General features: G+C 41.1%; 2 protein-coding genes across 4 annotated transcripts; both read right to left on the bottom strand.

Annotated features, from left to right (window-relative positions):
- Positions 1-11,955: 11,955 nt before the first annotated feature.
- On the bottom strand, positions 11,956-14,170 carry lrrc69 (leucine rich repeat containing 69). Of its 3 annotated transcripts, none has more exons than XM_071500591.1 (8): positions 13,705-14,021; positions 13,485-13,611; positions 13,328-13,400; positions 13,018-13,213; positions 12,802-12,873; positions 12,605-12,706; positions 12,315-12,494; positions 11,956-12,118 (listed from the first exon to the last, which is right to left on the bottom strand). In XM_071500591.1, the coding sequence occupies exons 1-8, from the start codon at positions 13,876-13,878 to the stop codon at positions 12,011-12,013; spliced, it is 1,032 nt and encodes a 343-aa protein (XP_071356692.1). In that variant the 5' UTR covers positions 13,879-14,021; the 3' UTR covers positions 11,956-12,010. The 3 variants fall into 3 exon arrangements, with proteins under 3 accessions (XP_071356692.1, XP_071356693.1, XP_071356694.1); XM_071500593.1 differs by having other exon boundaries at positions 11,985-12,118; positions 12,310-12,494; positions 13,705-14,170; XM_071500592.1 differs by lacking the exon at positions 13,485-13,611 and having other exon boundaries at positions 13,653-14,013.
- Positions 14,171-14,390: 220 nt separating this feature from the next.
- Positions 14,391-20,115, bottom strand: otud6b (OTU deubiquitinase 6B). Its single transcript, XM_071500594.1, has 8 exons — positions 19,794-20,115; positions 17,622-17,770; positions 17,343-17,441; positions 16,054-16,254; positions 15,768-15,888; positions 15,578-15,639; positions 15,379-15,485; positions 14,391-14,899 (listed from the first exon to the last, which is right to left on the bottom strand). Exons 1-8 carry the CDS (start codon positions 19,867-19,869, stop codon positions 14,815-14,817), a joined length of 900 nt encoding a protein of 299 aa, XP_071356695.1. The 5' UTR covers positions 19,870-20,115; the 3' UTR covers positions 14,391-14,814.
- Between the last annotated feature and the right edge of the window lie 897 nt (positions 20,116-21,012).

Here is a 21,012-nt window from a genome sequence, read left to right as displayed (position 1 = left end):
TAGTATTTTAGATCATCTGAATGGCTTGACCAACACACTTCCAACACTTAGTGAATAGGAAAGACTCATTTCAATACATAATGTGAGCCTATGTAGTTTGTAAATGGGGGGGACATGTTTTCACCTTTCAATGATAGATTTGTTTACACTGGTGACAAGTAGTGTTTATGTAGTATCAGATGATACTATGGCTGTATTCCACACAAAAGTACATCGTAGTCAAATTAAAGCAAACTCACTAAACAGTACCTGTCCAATTACAGTACCTGTAATTAAATTTAAATAATTATTAGTTTCCTGCTGTCCTGATGAGAAATATATTAATGATACCTACATGACGGTTTCTAAATGTTTCTCCAGAGTGCTGTTTTACTTGCTATGTTTGTCCTGTTTGTCAGAAGAAAAAGTTTGCATATTAATGAGTTGACAAAAGTTGAGGAAAGCACGACAGGCCCAATGGAATATTTATAGTGGAGCACTTCATGAGCTTGTCCCTGTGGACGACATGAAATAAATTTATTCCAATGCTATGTATTAATAAAAATGTTAAAATATGATAGAAACACCACAGGCACGTCAAACCATCATCGTGATTAAAAGCTATTTATTGGTGAATCGTTTGTTTGTGAAATCAATTTTTCATTCTAAATGTCACATTTCTCTGAGTTTTGCAATGCAAATTTGGCCTGAGATATTTTGTTGAAATATACATGGGACGTCTTTGCTCTCCCATGGCACACAAATTTGATTGGTATGAGAGGGAGGGAAGATTGATGAAGATTATCCAGGGTCGCTTGTCCGGGTACCGAGGGAGGTTGCAACATTGTCCTATATCTGCGTGAAATGTCTCAGATCATAAATGGCAGCTCCCATATGGATTCAAATCCAGACACAATCCTCTTCTAATAGACAAACCGCACACAAACAGAGACACACACACATAGAAGGCATGCACAAAAACAGACCATAATTACCATGCAGTAACTATATAAATTTCAATCAAATACCGTTTGAATAAACAAAATGAGTGAAAATATTAAATTATAAATCAATCCTACTACTTCCTATGACTAATGTTTAAGCAATATGAAGCAATATTTCAGATATACGCATTGAGTCAAATGACTGTCAATTCCATTGAGAGTCAGCAAGAAATTTTCCACGTTGTTTTGATTTGCTGGTCTGAACGGTTGAGTTGCTGATTTAAAAAACATCCGCTGTGGGGAAGAAAGTCAGCGGGCCAAAGAGACTTGGATATTTTTCTCCAGAGATGTAAAACCAAACCAGGGATAAGTGAATGTTGGACCTGCATTTGATAGAGGAAAGCAAGAAAAAGGACTCCTGTGACTGAATCGGTAAGCAGTGTTACCTGTTTGCAACTTAATAGGGCCATGTAGAAAGAGCTCAAGTGTTTTTATACAGCGTGGCTCAGCGGGAAATCAAAGTCAAAGAGAGTAACTGTTACTTTATGTGGGTTGCATGTGATCTGTATGGGTTATGTGCTGTTTTTTTTGTTTATGCAATAGAATGGCAGCTCCACAGCAAAGCTGCCAGTTAGCTAGCAATTCATAATATTGATAACAGCAAGTTAGCTAACACTAGCAAGCCCTTTATAACCAATAAAACATACATGTAACATTACTTATACATGCAGAATTAAAGCCAGTTCCGCTGCTGGAAGCTGGAGGCCTGTAGCAGCTTGTAGGGTCCTCCGTCTCGGTAAAGCCGGACCAGTGTTAGCTCCATCGTATGACTGGGAAAGAAATTCAGCCTTGTACATATCCACTTGAACTTGCTGCACAAATGACACTGACGGAGCAGGTAAAAACTTAAAAACTTCATGGATGTTTTTATGGGCCACCAGCTGATCAGGATTTGAACAGGTAGTCGCCATGATGCCTGTGCTCTGGTCTTATCTTTTTCTTTGTCAGAGGGTTTTTTTTTTTTAGACAAAATACAGAGGGAATAGTTTTTTCTGTGATATTATTATGTAAAATCTTGTTCACAAAACCTTTAATGCAACCATTATGTGGCTACTGTGCTTGTAGCCCAGACAGTCAACAATGCCGATAGTATTTGCAGACCATAATAAATTGTACAGTTTGGTGAGAAAATCTTAGAGATAAATCTGAATTGTATTTAAAGCTTGTTCATATGGTCACAATATGAATTTGTACATGCAATAAGGACATAATTAACATTTGTTGTGTAGCTTGTCATGACAAAACAGCTAAAGCTGACAGGGGCTGTTTAGCTAGTTTTTCTGAGTAACAAAAGGGGCCAATGGTCCAAATTAGAGTTACAGTTTTCCTTTTGCAAAGGAGCTACAGAGCGTATCTCTTATTAGCAACCAAAGGCACAGACATGTGATATCTAATATTCTGAAAAAAGAGGTTAATATGAGCCTAATTTGTCTTTCTAATGCTACTCAGAGCTCCAGGGCTACTCCAGCCGCTCAGTTACTGTCTGCACCACTCGTCCAGCTATAAATTACTAAACTTTGTTAGCCTGTGCTTCAAGTTCCTTCTAATGAGACTTACAAAATACCCCTGCCAATTCAAAGAACTTTTCCTCTTCTGTTTCCCACACACACACACAGGATAACTTTCTTCCAAATGGTAATATCCAGAGAATTAGGTGGATTAGAGCCCAGTGAATCATGATCCCAACTCATCTCCTTCATGGAGAGGTGGGACTCCATCAGTGGTGGGCTGCTTTAGGTCAAACTGCGGCTGACAGACCATCATCAGACCTTCCCCCTCTCTCTTTCTTTCCACTGACATCTTGGATTCATCTTTCCCTGCTGCTCATATTTCTCAGCCGTTCTCTCTCTCCTGCAACATCTTGTATTTATAATTTCTCTTTGTCCAATGGCATCTTGCATTTATCAATCCATTACTTAACTCTTCTAACACGTTTGACTCATCTATCCTCCATCATTGCTCTGTCTCGCTGTCTCCCTCTCTCTCAGATCTACAACAAATGTTTGACCGAGTTGTTCCACACTGTATTATTCAGCGCTGTGTGTGAGCCGGCGTCATCAGACATGTATGCCTGAAATGATGCATTGGCTCTGTTTAATTATAGAGATGCTGAATAAATATTTACAGATGGCCGATCTGTCTTCTCCCGACCAGGCCCACGAGTGTGATTTATGAACCGTCAGTTAATGCAGAAAAAAACAACTGTCATTGTTTCTGTATGTAGGCTGGATATTACGCACTACATGTATTAAAACCAGCTATATGGTATTTCATGTCTCAGACACTGCCGTGTTAATACATATGTAGCTGCTACTACAAGTCTGTATGGAACTTGTTCAGAGTTTAAACAGGTTCTTGAGACTGTATTAACCTGTAAAGGTATTCTTCAATAGTCGTCAGGTCTTGTCAGATATGGTGGATTCCAGCAATGGTGGAAGAGTGAATGGAATATATTAACATTTTAAAACTCTGCCCTGAAATAACTTTGCTAGAGCTGGTGTGGACTCTTTTTTTTTTACCTGAACTGATCTCTACAACCATAATATCCAACGAGTCATTTAACCTGTTATTATAAAATGACTTATTAGTGAAGTAAGAGCCATTTGTAGATTTCTAGGCTGGCTCCCAATAAGCTGATTACAGGCAAGAGCAGGGCATTTACAACAAACTTTAACATCGAACATTACAACATCAGATATTACACTCAAAATATACTTCAATGAATTCAAAATTCACACAAACAAATAAATAGTGCTCCAATTTAGAGGGGGAAACGATGAATAAAATTAAACCTGACCTAATTCGAGCCAGAGGGAATTAGATCCTGAATCAAGCCAAACCCAAGGAGTCAGGCTAATCGGGTTTGGGCTGAGATTCAAAGCGCTAGATTAGCAACCCCTGGATCCAAAGCAGTGTGGGCGGCTGTGTGGAAACAGAGGAGCTGCAAGGCTAGTTATGATGAACAACTGGCACACAAATACTGTGCCTTTACATGCAATATGCTTAAAGAAGTTTCATATGATATGTAACATGACTTGTGGCCAGTGGGTGGGTAAACCCATGGTTTTTCTTAAGCCACTTTAACTCTTTTTAGAAGCAGATAAGTGAGTGTACACTGTAAAAAAAATAATGGTCTCGCAACTAGGAGAGACTCAGTCTGCATAGAAATTATTAGGGACAGGAAATCAAACCTGAAGGAAACCTGAATCCATAATAGATCTTGTTTAACACAGCAAAGCACGGCTATACACTAACAGCTCAACTCTTAATATCCATATTTTAAGACATGCATAATTTCTTTGTCGTATCTCTTAAAACCATAGGCAAACATTCCAATTAGTAGCTTAACTCACATGGCAAAGAAAATATTTAAGCATCCAAGGCATCCCCAAAACTCTCAAAACTGCATCCTGATGTAGTCCAGCTTTAGACTTTATGAGTGACATTTATGTGAGCTCTGAGGTGCAGTGAGTTGTACTGGCTGTGTTGTGCATGAGTTCTGCCTCAGCTGCTGGGAGAGAAATACAGTAAAAACACATTAAGCATTTCACTTTGAAACTCACTGGAGGGCTGCAATGCTTCCTAATGCTCTCCTTTTTACTGCACACAAGAGTGTCTCTGTGTTCGTGCATGTGTATATAACTATGCATGTAAGTGTGTGTTCTCATGTATGTGTGTGTGTGTGTGTGTGTGTGTGTGTGTGTGTGTGTGTGTGTTAGCCTGCCTGCTGGTGCTCCACAGCCATCTGGTATCTGGTCAGTCTAGCGAGCCTCTGGAGGGCACCTGGCCAGCAGCTTGCTCACCTGGCTCTGCTAGCCCCTGCCAACCACCACACCTGGCCTGGCCAGTGCACAGGGAAAGGGAACAGATTGCACAACGCAGTGAAAAGCAGTCTGACATTTCAGCATGAAATGAAGCAGTGTTACAGGATATGTGTGCGTTGTGTGCGAGTAGTAATATTCAAATATTCGTCACCATGCAGATTTTAGTGCTTCTGGAAAATCAATACTTCACAAACTATTTGTTAGGAAAAGAGATAATCAACATAATCATATAAGTTTCCATAATGAGTAATGTTGAGTTCTACTGCATCTGTGCCAACAGTTTGTGCCAGTCTGTGCTAACCCATCCATTTAGCATATGATGGCACTTCCTTCCTGCAGGTTGTCCTCTGCTATCAATTACACTCTCCTCTCCCTGCAAGAAAGATGCTCTTTGTCCCCTGTCGCACACACGCGCACACACACACACACAAATGTGTGCACATGCCACAGACGCAGAGGGACAGACACCTGCAGAGTGTTTGTCACCTCTTCTGTTGGCATCTGTGACCGCTCGGCATTGTGGGAGAGATGGCCATCTGCTGTCGGCAAGGCTGTTTTGGAAGGGGGCAAGCGGGCACGATGCATCATGCTGCTCTTTTCTGTTGGTCTGAGCTGTGTGAAGTGTTGAGTCGTTCTCGTGTTCGTGTTGTTTTCACTCCTACTGCTGTTACTTAGCGACAATAATATAGCAACAGTAAAAAGGTAAACTACATTTGCATTAAATAAGTCACAAATGCAACTGTATGATTGTCACAATGTTAAAAGTAATTGCAGCTTCTCCAGAGAGCATTAACACCTTTTTTCAGGAAATTCAACATATGCTAATTACACAAAAGCAGTGTCCCATACAGAATGTTTTGGAGTCATTAAAACCTCGTGCAAATGGTTGCCATTTCTCAAAGTGAACTCTTTCCTAATTATCTTGGAAATGTTTACCCCTCTTCACAGGGAGACAGCACATGAATGCTTGATTGACGTGACAGTGGCTGCAAAGTTTCTTCAATTATCCTGGCAAGGTTACGATTCCTGTCTCTTGATTCACAGCAGGTCCTTGTCATTCTGAACACAGGAACACTAAACTCTTTTCTGTAGCTATGCAGCTGTAACCTATGAATTTTAAATCTGCTGTATATATAAAAGATGAGTTAGAGCCATTAAAAATTATTGTGGTACTTAAAACACGGTGTGTGCTTATTTTGTCGGTCAGTTGCTCAGCCACTATGGTCCAAACCAAAATATTTCAACATGGATTGCCATGAAATTTTGTTCTGACATACATGGTCCCCAGAGTATGAATCCTACAGACCATAGTTGTTGCTCAACTCTTCATCTTGCGCCATCATCAGGTCAGAATGTTCACTTGTCATAAAGGAAGAAAAGGATGTCAGTCTTGTTATGTGTTTACAAAACCAAGTATGCTTGAAATATATTGTCTAGAGGATTAAAAAATAAAGCTGAGCAACAAAAGTACCTTCTCTAGTTTCAGCATAAATTAATAGAATGTACATGGAGTCTTACTGTAACAACAAAGGCAAATTTGTAATTGAAATTGCAAAGAAATAGCTTCTTGTTTCAGTTTTGTCACTGCAGGCAACAGCTACTTTGCGAATTGTGTGATGCTGAAAGAAAATGTTTGCTCCACAAGAAATTAAGCATTAATAAACATGGAGCATGAAGAGAAATGTGGTCTTTATTTAGAGAGAACAAAGAGCAAATAACAACAGCAGCCTTGGAAAAATTACAGACAGGAATGAGTGGAGTCAGATTGAGATAACAGAGACATTAACCCACATATTCCTGAAGGACATTCATGTGTGTAGGACGTTCATTTGGCTGGTTGGTCGGGTTGTGGGTCTGCTCATCCAGCCGGCCTGCACATCGCAGACAGATGTTCGGCCAGCCAAGCCTGCAACGCCACAGGCACTGTGTGTTCTAGAAAAACCCGGAGACCAGATGCTGCTACCTGGTGTTCCACCCGCCTGCCGCCCTGCTATACTGGGCATGCTCCAGTGGCCATCACATGACCTCAGATTAGATTTTGAGATAATGTGCCGTCAATCACATTTGATGATAGAGTAGAGCGGATCTGGAACTGAAAGACTTCGCACAGTCGACTCAGCAGGTTTGCCACTGTGTATCTGACAGGCTGAATTCATATGCCAGATTGTTTTGAATAATGAATCAAGTATGGTATCTATAAGAAGAGAATACTCACGTTCATGTGACTCAGAGGATGTGCGTTTTTTAATTAAGTTCAACTACAGTGTAAGGAGTAATATCAAAACCGTAGCAAAATAGAAATGAATATCACACAATAAAGAATTACTTTTGGAAAATGCCAGCATCAAAACACAAGTAAAATACCACATGGCGTTCTACTGAGTGAAGTAACATCAAAAGATGTAATGCAGCATCTCCATCTCTTTCAGCCTCCTTTTCCCTCCAGTTTTGTTCCCCATATAAATAAACAGTCACTGTCTTCCGAACAAACAGAAACACAGATTCTTCGTCCCTCTCCACAGTCCCTGTTATTACCAAACCCGCGGAAACTTTCGAAGAGATTCAAAGACACTCAAGATTAAAGATTTATTTGTTCTTTGAAGTTCCAGAAGTGTTTTTGTCTTATTTCTTCAACAAATGTAGCGTGGTAATGGTGTTTTCGCAGTGTGGTTGGTGCTGACCCAGAACTGCCAGAGAGAGGTTGCTGGCCTGATGGCCGCGCTCTCGTCTCAGCTCCCCTAATGAGGAATGGCTCAGTAATGGCATTGCTTCCTTGTAGCCTCAAAGGACAGACAGTTTACTTGCTTGCATTCAGGCTGTTATTTATACATTTATATTGTGATATGATGTGATGTAAAAAAAAATATAAAAGATTAGGAGGAAGCTGGGTTATTAGATCGGTACATCTGGGTGGCTTTGTTTTGTGGTATCTTTTTTTATTCTAGTGGACTACACCTTTGGATTGTTTCTTATTTCACCTTCTAATCTATATCAAGGAAGCTCTTTTGTTGATGAAGAGATGGTACAGTTATTGTCTTGTACATCTAGTGTCTTTGCCATCTCTTTTTCTATTGATATGCATCACTGAATGCAAGAAAACGTTCACCTTTTCTTATGTTTGGTTTCTCATATTCAGTCACACGTGTGTTACAACACTCTGATCTGATGCTGAGATTTCAATTAAGCTTTGAATTCCAATAACAGCTCATTGTTCTTGCTTTTATTAGCTGCCCTATCTCTTAGATTCATCAGGCATATCTCACTGTGCTGTGCATCAGTGCATCTCTCTCCCCATCTGCTCCAGGGCCAGCAGAGAATCATACTGCCCCCTAGTGCCCACAGTCATTAGTATCACAACAGAATTGATCGTGCAGCCATCAACCAGACAACACCCTGGTACTCTGCCAGTGGCTCGATACCAAGTTCTGTCATGGGCAGCGATGCACGACAATAGATTCTACTGATTGGAGTGGTGCACACTCCTGGCTATGACACTGGGCTACCATTCGCTTCTGAATGGCTGTTTTTCTCTCTCTCCTGTTACAAGGCCTCTAATTCAGCAATCAATGCCACTCATTTTAATAGCAGTTCTGCTGTTGCCCCGAGGAAAGAAGAGGAGAAATCAGGGTGAGCCAGTGTCAAATCATTCATCTGAGGTGAAGGCCGTTAATCATGGCTTTGATAGATCCCTGAAAATGATTAAATATACAGTGCTGCAGTAGAGATATCATGCTGGACAGTGTTTGTTACTAAAAACCAGCTGCAAATACTTGTTTGGGCATAGTACTAGAAAGCTTAAAGGTGTGGGTTCTTATGCAAGCACAGAAAATGTAAATAATGTATCAAGCTTCAACAGAGAACACACGCTCGTGATAATACAGAGAGTAGTATGTAAAATCAAAGAAACCACAGTCAAAAGTATTGAGACAGAACTGCATATGACCTTCAGCAGCAACCTTCATCATATCCATGACATTAAAAGCTTGCAACCAGCATCCTATATTCTGTTTTTAGTCAACATATCACTTAGCTTTTCTAGCCCCAAGATGCAATGTGAGCTCAAGCAGCTATAGGCTCTTCTAAAGACATCCTAAGTAAGTGCTCCAAATGACGAGACAGACTAAATACCCCCTAACAAACGATACAAGACTGCAGAAAGCACTTTAACAAAGGAGGTGTGTAATGAACCCAAGGTGCCTTCCACCCAATATATCATCCTGAGCAAATTTGCCAACATCACTCTCTTTACCTCCAAGCATGGTAAATGAGAATTTATGCACCCGCTACTTTATCATTCTTTACTTTTTTCACCCCCATGAGGTAGCCATGCCATGCGAAACAGATATTTCCACCAAAGGCAATATCCCCTCACAGTAATTATATCAGAGCAAGAGAATGGCTCATTAACATATGCTAGGCATGTCAGGAATTTACAAGCGCCTTTTGTAGATGCCTCTCGTCAGTGCGCTGCTCCCATCCGTATGGTGTCTCCTTTGAGGATGCAACCTCCTCATTTCCATAGATGTCAATCAAGCTGTGCGTGGTTTTTAGAAACAGTCTGTACCAAAACACTGGGCTCTCTGAATATGGCAATCATAAGGGACAGCTCAGTGATATGGAAAGAGTGTGTCTGCACACATGTGGGGGTGTGACTATGTGTTCTGTGAAACGACATGATGAAAACAAAGCGATGGGGGCAAGATTATCTTGATGATGTGCCATCAGTGCAGAGTGGGTGGAGTGATTGTGTTTGCTTTTCTGCTGTGTGTTAAAGAGGCATGTGTGTATGTGTGAATACATGCAGAAAGCCTGACACCAGACACCAGACACCAGACCGACTAACAGACAGGTCCTGAGGCCACTGAGCTAGTAGCGCTGCTGCCGCTGCTGCTGCTCCACTGCTTCAGGACCCAACATCTGCTGCCTGCAAGAAGGCACGTACTGTTGGCCTTTCACCCATTAATATGGTGCCAGCAGATTACAATGACCTATTTATCAGCCATGTTCATGCACACCCCTTAAAACGATTTTTGAATTTCCATTGTGAGGTCATTATGTAAATCTTGTGAATATTTAGTGAAGTTATGTATCATTTATGTTAAAATTTCCCCCAGAACAAAATAGTGTCTGTGTAATCTTAGTAATGGTAATTAAGTCTTTAAAAAGTTTGAATATAGATTTGTGAACACACAGCACTATTCCAGTGCTGGAGGCAGGAGAGCAAAATCTGCAGTGATGTAACCACGCAAAATTTTCTTCTGAAGCGCTGTGTACACCAGAGCTGCACTCAATGGGTAATATGACGGTAACTAGTGTGATTGTGAGTGTTGCACAACTTAAGATTATAGGTGTAAAAAACACTGTTGAATGCATTACCCGTCTATATATTAAATTGAGGCCTGGTCCTGCTGACGAATACTAAATGTTAAAATGTTCAAGGCATTACATGATTTCTGTTTTTGGGTTGGAGTTTTGATGTGGTGCAAATGCATAAGCTCAGATGGCAATGTGCCCCAGTGGCCCTGCCTGCTTCTCTTTGTTTGCCTGACCCCCAACGCCTCATCCAGTCAACACTAGTGAGGCCAAGGCAGACTGGTGTGCTGCTTAGTTCTGCCACACTGGCTGACTGGGCCACTGCCCTCATACTCTAACTGAGAGTAAACTACCTAAGCTGACAGCAAAAGGAATTTAGGCTTTGCTGAAAACACAAACACTGCACATGCACAGAAGGAGAGGGCAGCCTCACTTTTCTGTGCTGTAAATGAAGAGTAGCTTTGAAAATGACTTTTTTTTTTTAGAATGAATAGGGTAAGTGAAAATGAACAAAAGAAATAATTTAAAAACGTTATGGATCCATTCGCTGGGAATGAAAAAGTGACCTAACAGTGGCATCACAGGAGTTTGACAGAAAACCTACAAAGTGAGATGGAGATAGAAAGAAAAGTCATTTTGCGTTTGAATGAGTGCGGTCTTTTGCCCCAGCAAATGTCAGTGCAATGACTGAAGACCCAATGTCCATTTCCATCACCGACCGCTCTCTCTATCTCTCTCTTTCTTTCTCATTCATTGTCATTGCCTTTTCCCTTTAAGTGCACTTTCGCCCACACCACTTGGAAATTGATTGAAACAAAATGTCACAATTATGCCCTGTAGCTCGCCGCTTCAATTATTCATCAATTAGGGGCTAGGCTCCTTTTTTTCTCTCCTCTGAGCTGATTTTTCATTCAGTTTGCTCGAGATGTATGGCTCCCCTGCTGTTAACCAGTCCAAAGTCATTAGTTTCTGGGTTTGCAATTAAACCTGATGCATTATGCATGAGGCTCCGACTCAGTAGACACACGCAGCAGCGGCCGCAGCAGCTAGCGAACGAGCTAGCAAGCTCTGGAGGCGTGGATGGGAAATTAATTTGCTAGAAATGAAGTTCTCTCTGCCTCTCCTTCTCTCTCTCTCTCTCTCTCTCTCTCTATCTATCTATCTTTCCTCTTCTCTGGCAGGTTGGAACAGATGCCACTGGCTGGAGATGGAGATAGAGATGGGGCAGCTATGGAGTCTTTGTGCAGACTGATCAGCACTGACATGGGAAAAGGACCCTACTGAATTTAAATAGTAAAAATATGTGTAGGAGATACACTTTAGTATTGTTTGTTCACATATTACTAGCATTACCATTAAATGGAATGGTTGAATCTTCATATGACATTTGTGTTATACAAAGCCTCTACAGGGTTGACAGTTGTATGTATTAAATACATGTATAACATACCTGCACTGACCAACCACTGTGGAGAACAGGTGTAGTACATTTTATGTAAATCATGTGTGGGTAAACTGTATTTTTGGTAGTCATGGTATGTTTCCATGTTTTATCTATTATCATAAAGTGTATGAAAGCTGAAATTAACATACATCATAAATGTACTCTAGATTTAGTGGAGGACTGTGTTAAGCACTGAAACAGGGTCTAACCAAATGTGTAAATAACAATGTTCATTTGCTGCCACCTAATGACAACAGAGTAAAATATCATCTATGAAGGTCAAAAACCTAAAGGGCTGCTGGAAAATCAACACATCTAACTACTGCCATAAAGCCATTGTCTTGGTGAGGTCTAAGATATGAATGTTAAAGATCTGTGATTTTAATTTTTAAATAATTTAGATGAGCTTGTGATTATAGATAGTACCTTTTTTAATGAACATGTATTTATCTTGTAGCAACACCATAGAAGGAGTGTCCATCCGTATTAAAGCACTTGTATGAACAAAGAAGGGCACGCACTGGGATAGTCAGTGAACTCCTCATTTTCATGTCCTGTAACACACATAAGCATAACAAAGCACATTTAATTACATGAGCCATGACATATTTATCCTATTTTAGCACCGTATAGCTGTCATATATACTTTACTAGGTGTCACAGAAACGTCATTTTGATCACAATCTTTGCGAAAATCTTTTCCCTCACTATCATAATTTAATGATAGTAAACACACAACATTCACCTAACCTTCCTCAGACTGATAAAATGCACACACTCCAGCCAGGTGATGAGGAAAGGGCCCAAGCAGAGCACACAACTGCTGCCACTGGCCAACAAGGCAGTCAAGCATGGGTAGTGGGGAAGCATCCTGTGGACCAGAGAGGACCTGTTCCGGTCCTCCAACAAGACGAATCTTGCAGCCAGTTCCTGGGAAACAGAGATTAAACAAGAATAATGAGATATTTACTGAAGACATACAGTGAGCTAGTGGATAATAAATAGTTTTGTTGTGTCTGCTGTACTTCCATGATAGTTACCTTCAATGGAAGCACCTCCAAATCCTGTACTGATGGCAGTGGCTCACATTGCACAAACCTGTTGCCTTCACAGTAGAGCTCCTTCAAGGGCAACAGGTGAAACTAGACAAGGTTACCAAAGGCAGACAGTGAGGTTTATTTCCAGATTTGTTTGATTTTTCTGGTGGCGATAAAACAGACAATGCTATGTATTGTACCTCAACAGGGAACATGGTCAACTTATTCCCAGCCACATCCACCACCTGGAGTTTTGCCAGTGCCCTAATTCCCTGGATGACATGAAAAGTATTCAAATTCTTCATTGCCGAGTACAAAGAAAGAAAAAAACCACAGAAACACCAAGGACTTAGAAAACAGTTTGCTGTGTTTAGGTGTGAGCTGAGGCCAAAAGTATTTCCTGAGAAGTTACCTACCTCTGGTAGGCTGGTCAGATTGTTTCTGGCTACATGGAGCTTGGTTAAATCTTTACACTGGTACAGCTGCTGAGGAAGCCAAGACAGTTTGTTGGAAGTCAGGTTTATCTCGGACAACTTAGTGAGATGACCAAGCTCTGCAGGGACCTCCTCCAGCTTATTGTCCAGTACACTGAGATGTTGAAGATTACGCAGACTGAAGGGTTTCAACACAGAAAACCATTATTCTTAATCTTAACCCCTTTGTGTCTTTTAATCGACCATTTCTTCAGAGATAGAGGTGAAAACATCAACGATGCCATAAATGTACCTTTTAATCTCTGGTGGAAGTCTTTGAATCAGGTTGTGGTTCAGATTGAGCACAACAAGGTTTCGTAGGCCACCTGTAAAACATATGACAATTTGAGTTTTATCTTTCTGGGCAAATCTTCCGAGGTGTTCACTGATGCCCGACGGCGAGAACCTACCCATCACCTCAGGTGGCACCTCTGTGATTTGGTTTCTGAACAGATAAAGTTTCTTCAAGGACTCCAGGCGGCCCAAAACAGCGGGAACCTCCTTCAAGGCATTATTCCCTAAATTCAGCTCCGCCAGCTTGCAGACAATGTAAAGGGGGAAGTAATTTCATCACAAACCTGCGTGGCGTGTGAGACATTTCCAGTGTTTTCCAGGAAAGCGGAGACTCACTTGTCGGAGGCAGAGGAGCTCGGCGGGCAGGGCGGTGATGGCGTTGTTGTTCAGCAGGAGGACCGACAGGTTTCTTATTGCGGAAACACTCGTAGGGACGTCTTTTATTTTCTTTGAACTCAAATTTAAAGAGGTTGCTTTAGCATACAAGGCTCTAACCACTGACTCAGCCATTTGCTTAACCGAACTAAGTCGCTTTCAAGTTTCCATGGAGACAAGACGCTGACAAAGTCCATGAAGATTTCCGGTTGGGCAATGGCGACCTCCAGTGGTGGCAGCGGGGTATAGCAAACGTTTTACCCAGTATTTTCCAGCATCTTGGGAAATGATGAAATTGATTTTAGATATTGGCAAGACAGACACTAAAGGTAGACATGACAGATTTTAAAGGATTTTGCTGTATGGTGACGTGGCACGGTAGTCTTAAAGTAGACCTGAGGAAGAGCATTTGCAGTTGATGTCTTGTCACGTCTTTGTAGAATAAATGAAAAACTGAAACAAGACAGCAGAGCAAAGGTATTTTTGTACAGATAATGGATACCCAGTATTTATTATTCAAGAGCTTGCGTGCGTGTGTGTGTGTGTGTGTGTGTGCGCGCCTTCTCACTCATATAGAACAAAAAAAATCAAATAAAATCAATATTTTCTAATCACGAATGCCACAGGTCAATCAAGTAACAACTCAGTCTCGTTAGTATGGTATGTGTTTATGTAACATCGATATGATTTACAGGTTCAACAACTCAGTTCTTCCCAGGAACGCTGTAAAAGGTCAATAACCTCTAAGGACCCTGTTGACATTTGGTTGAGTGACATACATGATCAGCAGCTCTTCCATGCTTCCTGCCCAAGTGGATTTGCCTAAAAAGTACGTGTTACACCACTTCGTTCCAAAATGAGTCGCAGGGGCCCCCTGGGGGTCATTAGGATAGACCAAGGGTGTCCAATGTGAAATCATTAACACGTTAATTTCCTCCTTCTATGTTATTTTTCATTAGCACAATCCACCCTTTCAAATACATTTGTATTTAGGGGCCCTTGGTGTGAGTGGTTTTAACACTCTCTGCATTACACAAACTGGTTTATGCCACACCAAGTCTAAGCTGTCTCTCAGCTGTCCTCTGCATTGGCTTGATCCTTTAGCCGCTCCACAGAATTGTAGTGCTCTCCCAGCCCATAGGCATGTCTCATGTACCTGCAAACAATAAGAAAATCAAATCTGAGTCAAAATCTCTACATCGGAGCATTTCATAAAGCTAAAGCTTATTATACAAGTTTGTCCGTCTACGGCTGCTTTAGCGCACTGTGCGGGGGACATGATGTGATACATTTAAATGCAGTTACCTTAAACAGTCACATCATGTCACCTCATGAACAAGTACGGTTCATGTTTGGGATATCAATAACTCAAGCCATCTCTGATCTTAACTGGTCAGAGCAGCAGGATGCTACATGAGAGAAGTCTTTTGTTGAGCCTTTCATAAAACTTATTTTACATAATTACAGATTAAACTTGCAGTAGGCAAAAATTGCAATAAATGCCTTGTCTGATTTAAATGTAATGTTTTCAGCTTTACATACATATATGTCTATACTCACTTGCTGTTTATATTTTTTAAAACTTAGCGACTACAGCTTGAACCCCAAACAAATGAAAACCTATTAATAACATACACAAGGGTGATAGGGTCACCGTCATATTCCTCCCCAATTTTTATAGCTGGGGAGTCAGCCTGTATCACTTCTATTGGCAAGTGGAGAACTTGGGTCAAAGCTCGCAGCTGTTGGGTAAAAGAAAAAAGAAAAAGGAATTGTATAAGTATTGTAAAGAGCAACAGCACAGTGAATCTGTGACACACAATAAACATCTGACCTCCAGCTGTCCACCCCAGGCTGCTGTGTGCTCCACTTCACTGCAGTATTTCTCAAACTCATCTGGAAACCAATACACCCACAAACACTTGCATGAATACTGTGCATGCACATAATTACTTTCTAAATGGAATATCTAGATATTTCTACTGTTTTTGGTTGTTTCACCAAAGCAAAGTTAACAGTGTTACCTGTTGAGTACATGTCACCAGTGTTGGGGTTGGTGAGGAAAGGCAGGAAGTCATCAGCATGGCTTCTCATGTGATCAGCAGTACGGGACCGCAGTTCTTTCACACTCATGGTTGACCCAGGCTAGAATAAAACACAACACAATATGTACTCTTTGTGTATACACCTTGGTGAAAGTTGCCATTGTCAACTGTAACAACTCTAGATTGCACACTTATTCCTTATCACATTTCTGATTAGGTATTCAAACTACAGCTACAGCTATAAGGCTCCTGTAACAACGTCTACCTTTGATCGCTGTGCCAGCTGGTCTTCAATGGCACGGTACATGCAGTGGCCGTCAGAGGAGATCTCCTTGATCTGAAGCTGTTGCTGGGCGAGTTTCTGGGCCAGCTTCAAACCCTCCTGGTGCCTCACACCCTGCAGGTTCTGCACCTCGGCCTCTGCTATCCTGCTCTCCCTCTCCTTCTCCTGGGCAGCCTTCTTGTCCTGGGGAGGATCATTTAAATAAAATTTATGTAATAAGGTTGAAGATTGGTCAGGCTGACTTCTTCAGTGGTGGTGTGCGCCCACTCGAGCAAGCATCTGACGGGAGCGAGCGCTCGCCATGAGTCACCGTTAAAAGATCCTGCAATTCAGAGCAGACTTCCTTTTGGTGAACTGGGATTCTTCTTTGCTTCTTTTCAGTGTCCTTGAATATCCAAACAGTGAGTCATATGTTCTCATCTTAAAAGTCAGACAGGGAGCGGACTTGTTTCTCACTATGAACATTTCTCTGCGTTAAAGATACTCAATTACATGTATATATTATTGTTATTCTGTTCCTGCTTGTGGACATTATATGGTGTAGCTGTTAAATGCAGTCAGTCCTAAGAAACTCTCTGCCCTGTTTAAACATGACCCAGCCACATGGTCAGTGGGTCCTTGATGTTGATAATATTGGTATTAATATGAATGTTAGCATGTAGTTTGATTATTATTGCTATCCGTGTTCACATTGTAGTAACTTTATCAGTGTCAGAACTGAGATCACCAGCACCGTAAAGCTCTACACATTATCAGCAAAGCCTGATTAAATTGCTGGTAGTTATTACTAACCTGATGTATGTATTTTTTTCATTTGCCCATCTGTGTCAGACCGCACACCTTTGATACATGCCATTATTGGGTCTACTATACTGCTGTGCTGTTGAGGAAGAAACATTCACTAAACCCTTACAGCTCCATCCTGTCTCATGTGTTGTGCCCGACACCGCAGGGCGATTGCTATCTTAAATATTTCTCAACCAGTTTCCCCTATTTTTCAGTGTATTTCATTAGTACTTGGAACTAAAGAAATTTAAAATGAAAGTATAGTCAGAGTGGTGTTTAAATAGATAATCATGGATAAAATATTAAGGCAAAAACCATATTGTTGTCTGAGGTACTGACATGATATTAATAAGAATCCCATTTTTAGGGCATGGGAATTCTGGGAAGTGTATTTCTTCTTTTGTACACTGGCTGTGTCAAATGATGTGGGTAAAAACAGACAGCTGTTAAAAACTGTCCTATTTGAGAGGGAATCTGTGACTCACCCTTCTCTTCTGGGCCTTGGTTACTCGTGGCTGTTTGACCTCCTCTTGTTCTCCGCCCTCCATCTTCATGGTCTCAACTCCATTTATCACCTGTTCCACCTTTAAACAATGAATGAGTAGGGCTTCAGTTATGTTGCAAATTGATGTTGGAATAATAAACAGACTTCATGTAAGCATGAGTAATGAGATACAAATACTTTGCTCGGGACCTAAATGCATTTACAGTGTAACCAATACATAGCCATGATATTTGTCAGTCATCTGAATGCAGGCTTTTACCTTTGTGTCATTCGTAGATTTGAGTTGCCTGAATTCCTCCTCGTGTTTTTGACTCAGGTCAGCTTCCAGTTTGGCAATTTCCTCTGTCAACTGTTTCCTCCTTTTCTTGTCATTTTTGGGAACGGCATTTTTCATGCTCTGGATTTTAGCTAAAAATGAAGCACAAACACAGACTCTCTGATAAAACAATTCAATAAAGCTAACACACATGCTCAACACAGATTACAGCTCTCAGATGATGCTGGCATGTGCTTCAAAATTAGATGGGCAAGATGAGCTAAATGAAGAGGGATACACTCACAGGTGATACTGACACACCTTAATGTCAGTTTATCGGTAACCTCTCTCCATGAATTAAAGCAATATGGGCTATGTAACACAGCAGAATTACATTCAATTCAATTTCAGTTCAATTTTATTTGTATAGCGCCAAATCATAATATACATTATCTCAAGGCACTTTACAGGGCAAGGTCAAGACCTTACTTTGTTACAGAGAAAAACCCAACAGTTCCCACAAAGAGCAAGCGCTTGGCGACAGGGGGGAGGAAAAACTCCCTTTTAACAGGAAGAAACCTCCAACAGAACCGGGCTCAGGGTGGGCGGCCGTCTGCCTCGACCAGTTGGGTTTAGGAGGAGATAAAAAAGGGGGGGTGGGGGGAGGAGAGAGGAGAAAAGAGAGAGAGAGAGACCAGGAACAGCTGTGTAGGTAATGGTGTTATCAATAATAATGACAGATAACAGTGGTTAATAGTAAAGATGAGTAGCGGTGGATCTGGATCCTGCCAGAGGCAGAGAGACCTGCAGAATGAGGACAGAGAGAGGGAGAGAGAGGAGAAGCACAAACTACAGGAGAGAAAAAAAATACAAAGTTAATGGCATAAAGTAGTCGAGAGAGAGAGAGAGAGAGAGAGAGAGAGCCCAGTGAATCACGGGAATCCCCCAGCAGTCTAGCTCTATAGCAGCATAACTATAAGCTTTACCAAACAGGACAGTTTTAAGCCTGATCTTAAAGGTAGAGAGGGTGTCTGCCTCCCGAACCCACACTGGGAGCTGGTTCCACAGGAGAGGAGCCTGATAGCTGAAGGCTCTGGCCCCCATTCTGCTCTTACAAAGTCTGGGAACCACAAGTTGACCTGCATTTAGAGAGCGAAGTGTCCTATTGGGAAAATAGGGAAGTATAAGCTCTCCAAGGTACGATGGTGCCTGACCATCAATGGCTTTGTAGGTAAGGAGGAGGATTTTAAATTCTATCCTGGAGTTTACAGGGAGCCAATGCAGAGAAGCTAACACAGGAGAGATGTGATCTCGTTTCCTAGTTCCTGTCAGTACTCGTGCTGCCGCATTTTGGATCAATTGGAGGCTTTTTACTGCATTTTTGGGACATCCTGACAGTAAAGAATTACAGTAGTCCAGTCTTGAGGCAACAAATGCATGAACTAGCTTTTAAGCATCCTTTAGACAAAGATTGGGTCTGATTTTTTTTTTTTTTTTTTACATTACATCAGCTTCACTGGTTTTTTTTTTGCTCTCAAAGTACTTACACACTGTTCCAAGAACAATTTTTAAAAAGAAAAAATAGAGAAAAAGACAACAGGCAGCTAGAAATATTACAAAGCTCATCACATACCAGTAGATCAAAGACCAGATGCATGTATTATATATAAAAAGCAACAATGAAAAACAGTAAACAATGTCTACAGACAAGTCAGACCTTGTAAATTGCAAACAAGAACACAATAGTGCAAGGGTGTAAGAGTTGCAATACTATTGAACTAACTATTTCTCCTGTAGACACACCACTATCTGTGATGTCATAAGTGTTTGGTTTGTTTTGTTTTTTTGCCTTTAACAGCTGATGGGAAACATATTTTGCCATCACTTATCGAGGTATGGCTACAGTGAAAGGTATAACCCATAGAGACCTGTGCTGTACACCAGCACTAAATACTATAGACTAATATTCTGGTCTTGGATCCTACATTTTGCCTTTTACTGTCTCCTGTAACATTACAGGTTCCACCACTGCAGCTAGTGGCAAACATGGGCTGAATACCGAGGTATAAAACAACACATTAGATGTAAAAAATAAAATAAAAATAAAGAACTAACAGCAAAGGTTACATTTTAATTACAGAGTTAGAACGACTGACAAGAGCTGAGCTGAGCTACCTTGCAGGTCTTTCTTTTCCTTGCGCTGCTGCTTTGCCAGCAGCTCCTCCGCTGTCTCCACTAACCCCTCCTCCATGACTGGATGATGCTGCTCACTTTGCTCAATAAGAGTCTTTGCGAGCTACATGAAACCGACGACCGTGAGATAAACAAAACGTTAGAATGTCCCGGTTATAAAATATGGCTCATCATTGACAAGAGATAAAAAATATATACTCCGCAATAAATAAAACGTGCTGTTATGGCCTTATCCGGAAGAGACGAGGAGGACAGGGCGGGGCTTTCTTCTTCTTCTTCTTCTTCTTCTTCGTCTTACCCTCCGATTCTAACGTTGCACTACCGCCACCTCTTGGCTTGTTGCTTGATGCAGTCATATCCTTTCAAGGTAGCCGGCTGTGATAAAGGCTACTGTGAACACACAATCCAGCCAGCATTAGCATTTGCATGATTACCTTCACCAAGGGGGTTGTGTTTTTTTATTTGTTTGCAGGATTACGCAAAAAGTACTGAACCGATTTGCACCGAACTTGGTGGAGGGATGGGACATGGGCCAGTGAAGAACCCATTAAATGCTGGGGCAGATCCAGATCATTTAGAATTAATTTAATTTTTTTTCCTCTGAAGTGTGGTGTATGATGTGCATTAGTCTTGGTGGAGGTCTGTGCTCTCTGAGTGCCATTCTACCTCTAGACTAGTTATTTATTCACTCATGGCTGGATTAACCTCAGCCTCAGGGCAAAAAATATGTTGATGGCCTATTACCCCCATCACCCTGCGTGCTAGTTTCACTATTTTCCCAAGCATCCAAAAATCAACCAGTGCCCTTGAACTAAAATTAAATAAATTGTTAGTGAGCTGACGGAAAATTAACTGGCAACAATTCTGATATTGTTAATGTTTAAAGAATTTTTAGCCAAAATGCACTTCTTCCAGATGTGACTATTATGACAAAACAGAGGCTACAAGATGGGGGATATAGGATTATATCTATATATACTGTAGGCCTACCTATATCTATATATAGCTGATGTTCTACATCAGTGGTGCAAACAGAGTTGTATTTAATCAAATTTTATGCACCCAAATAATATGGATTAAATATGGGACTTTTAGTCCTCCTTGGGGCCTCTTTGCCTCCTTTGCCCAGATGGTAATCAAATTAGATAAATTTGAAATAGGATCTTATCTTAAGCTGTTGAGGGAACCCCAGTGGCTCCAG

The sequence above is a fragment of the Trachinotus anak genome, unplaced genomic scaffold, assembly GCF_046630095.1.
Source record: "Trachinotus anak isolate AG129_WGS33_773 ecotype Australia unplaced genomic scaffold, CSIRO_AGI_Tana_v1 ptg000016l, whole genome shotgun sequence".
Classification (NCBI taxonomy): domain Eukaryota; kingdom Metazoa; phylum Chordata; class Actinopteri; order Carangiformes; family Carangidae; genus Trachinotus; species Trachinotus anak.
The sequence above is the reverse complement of the archived record's forward strand: the minus strand, read 5'-3'. Positions and strand labels throughout refer to the sequence as shown.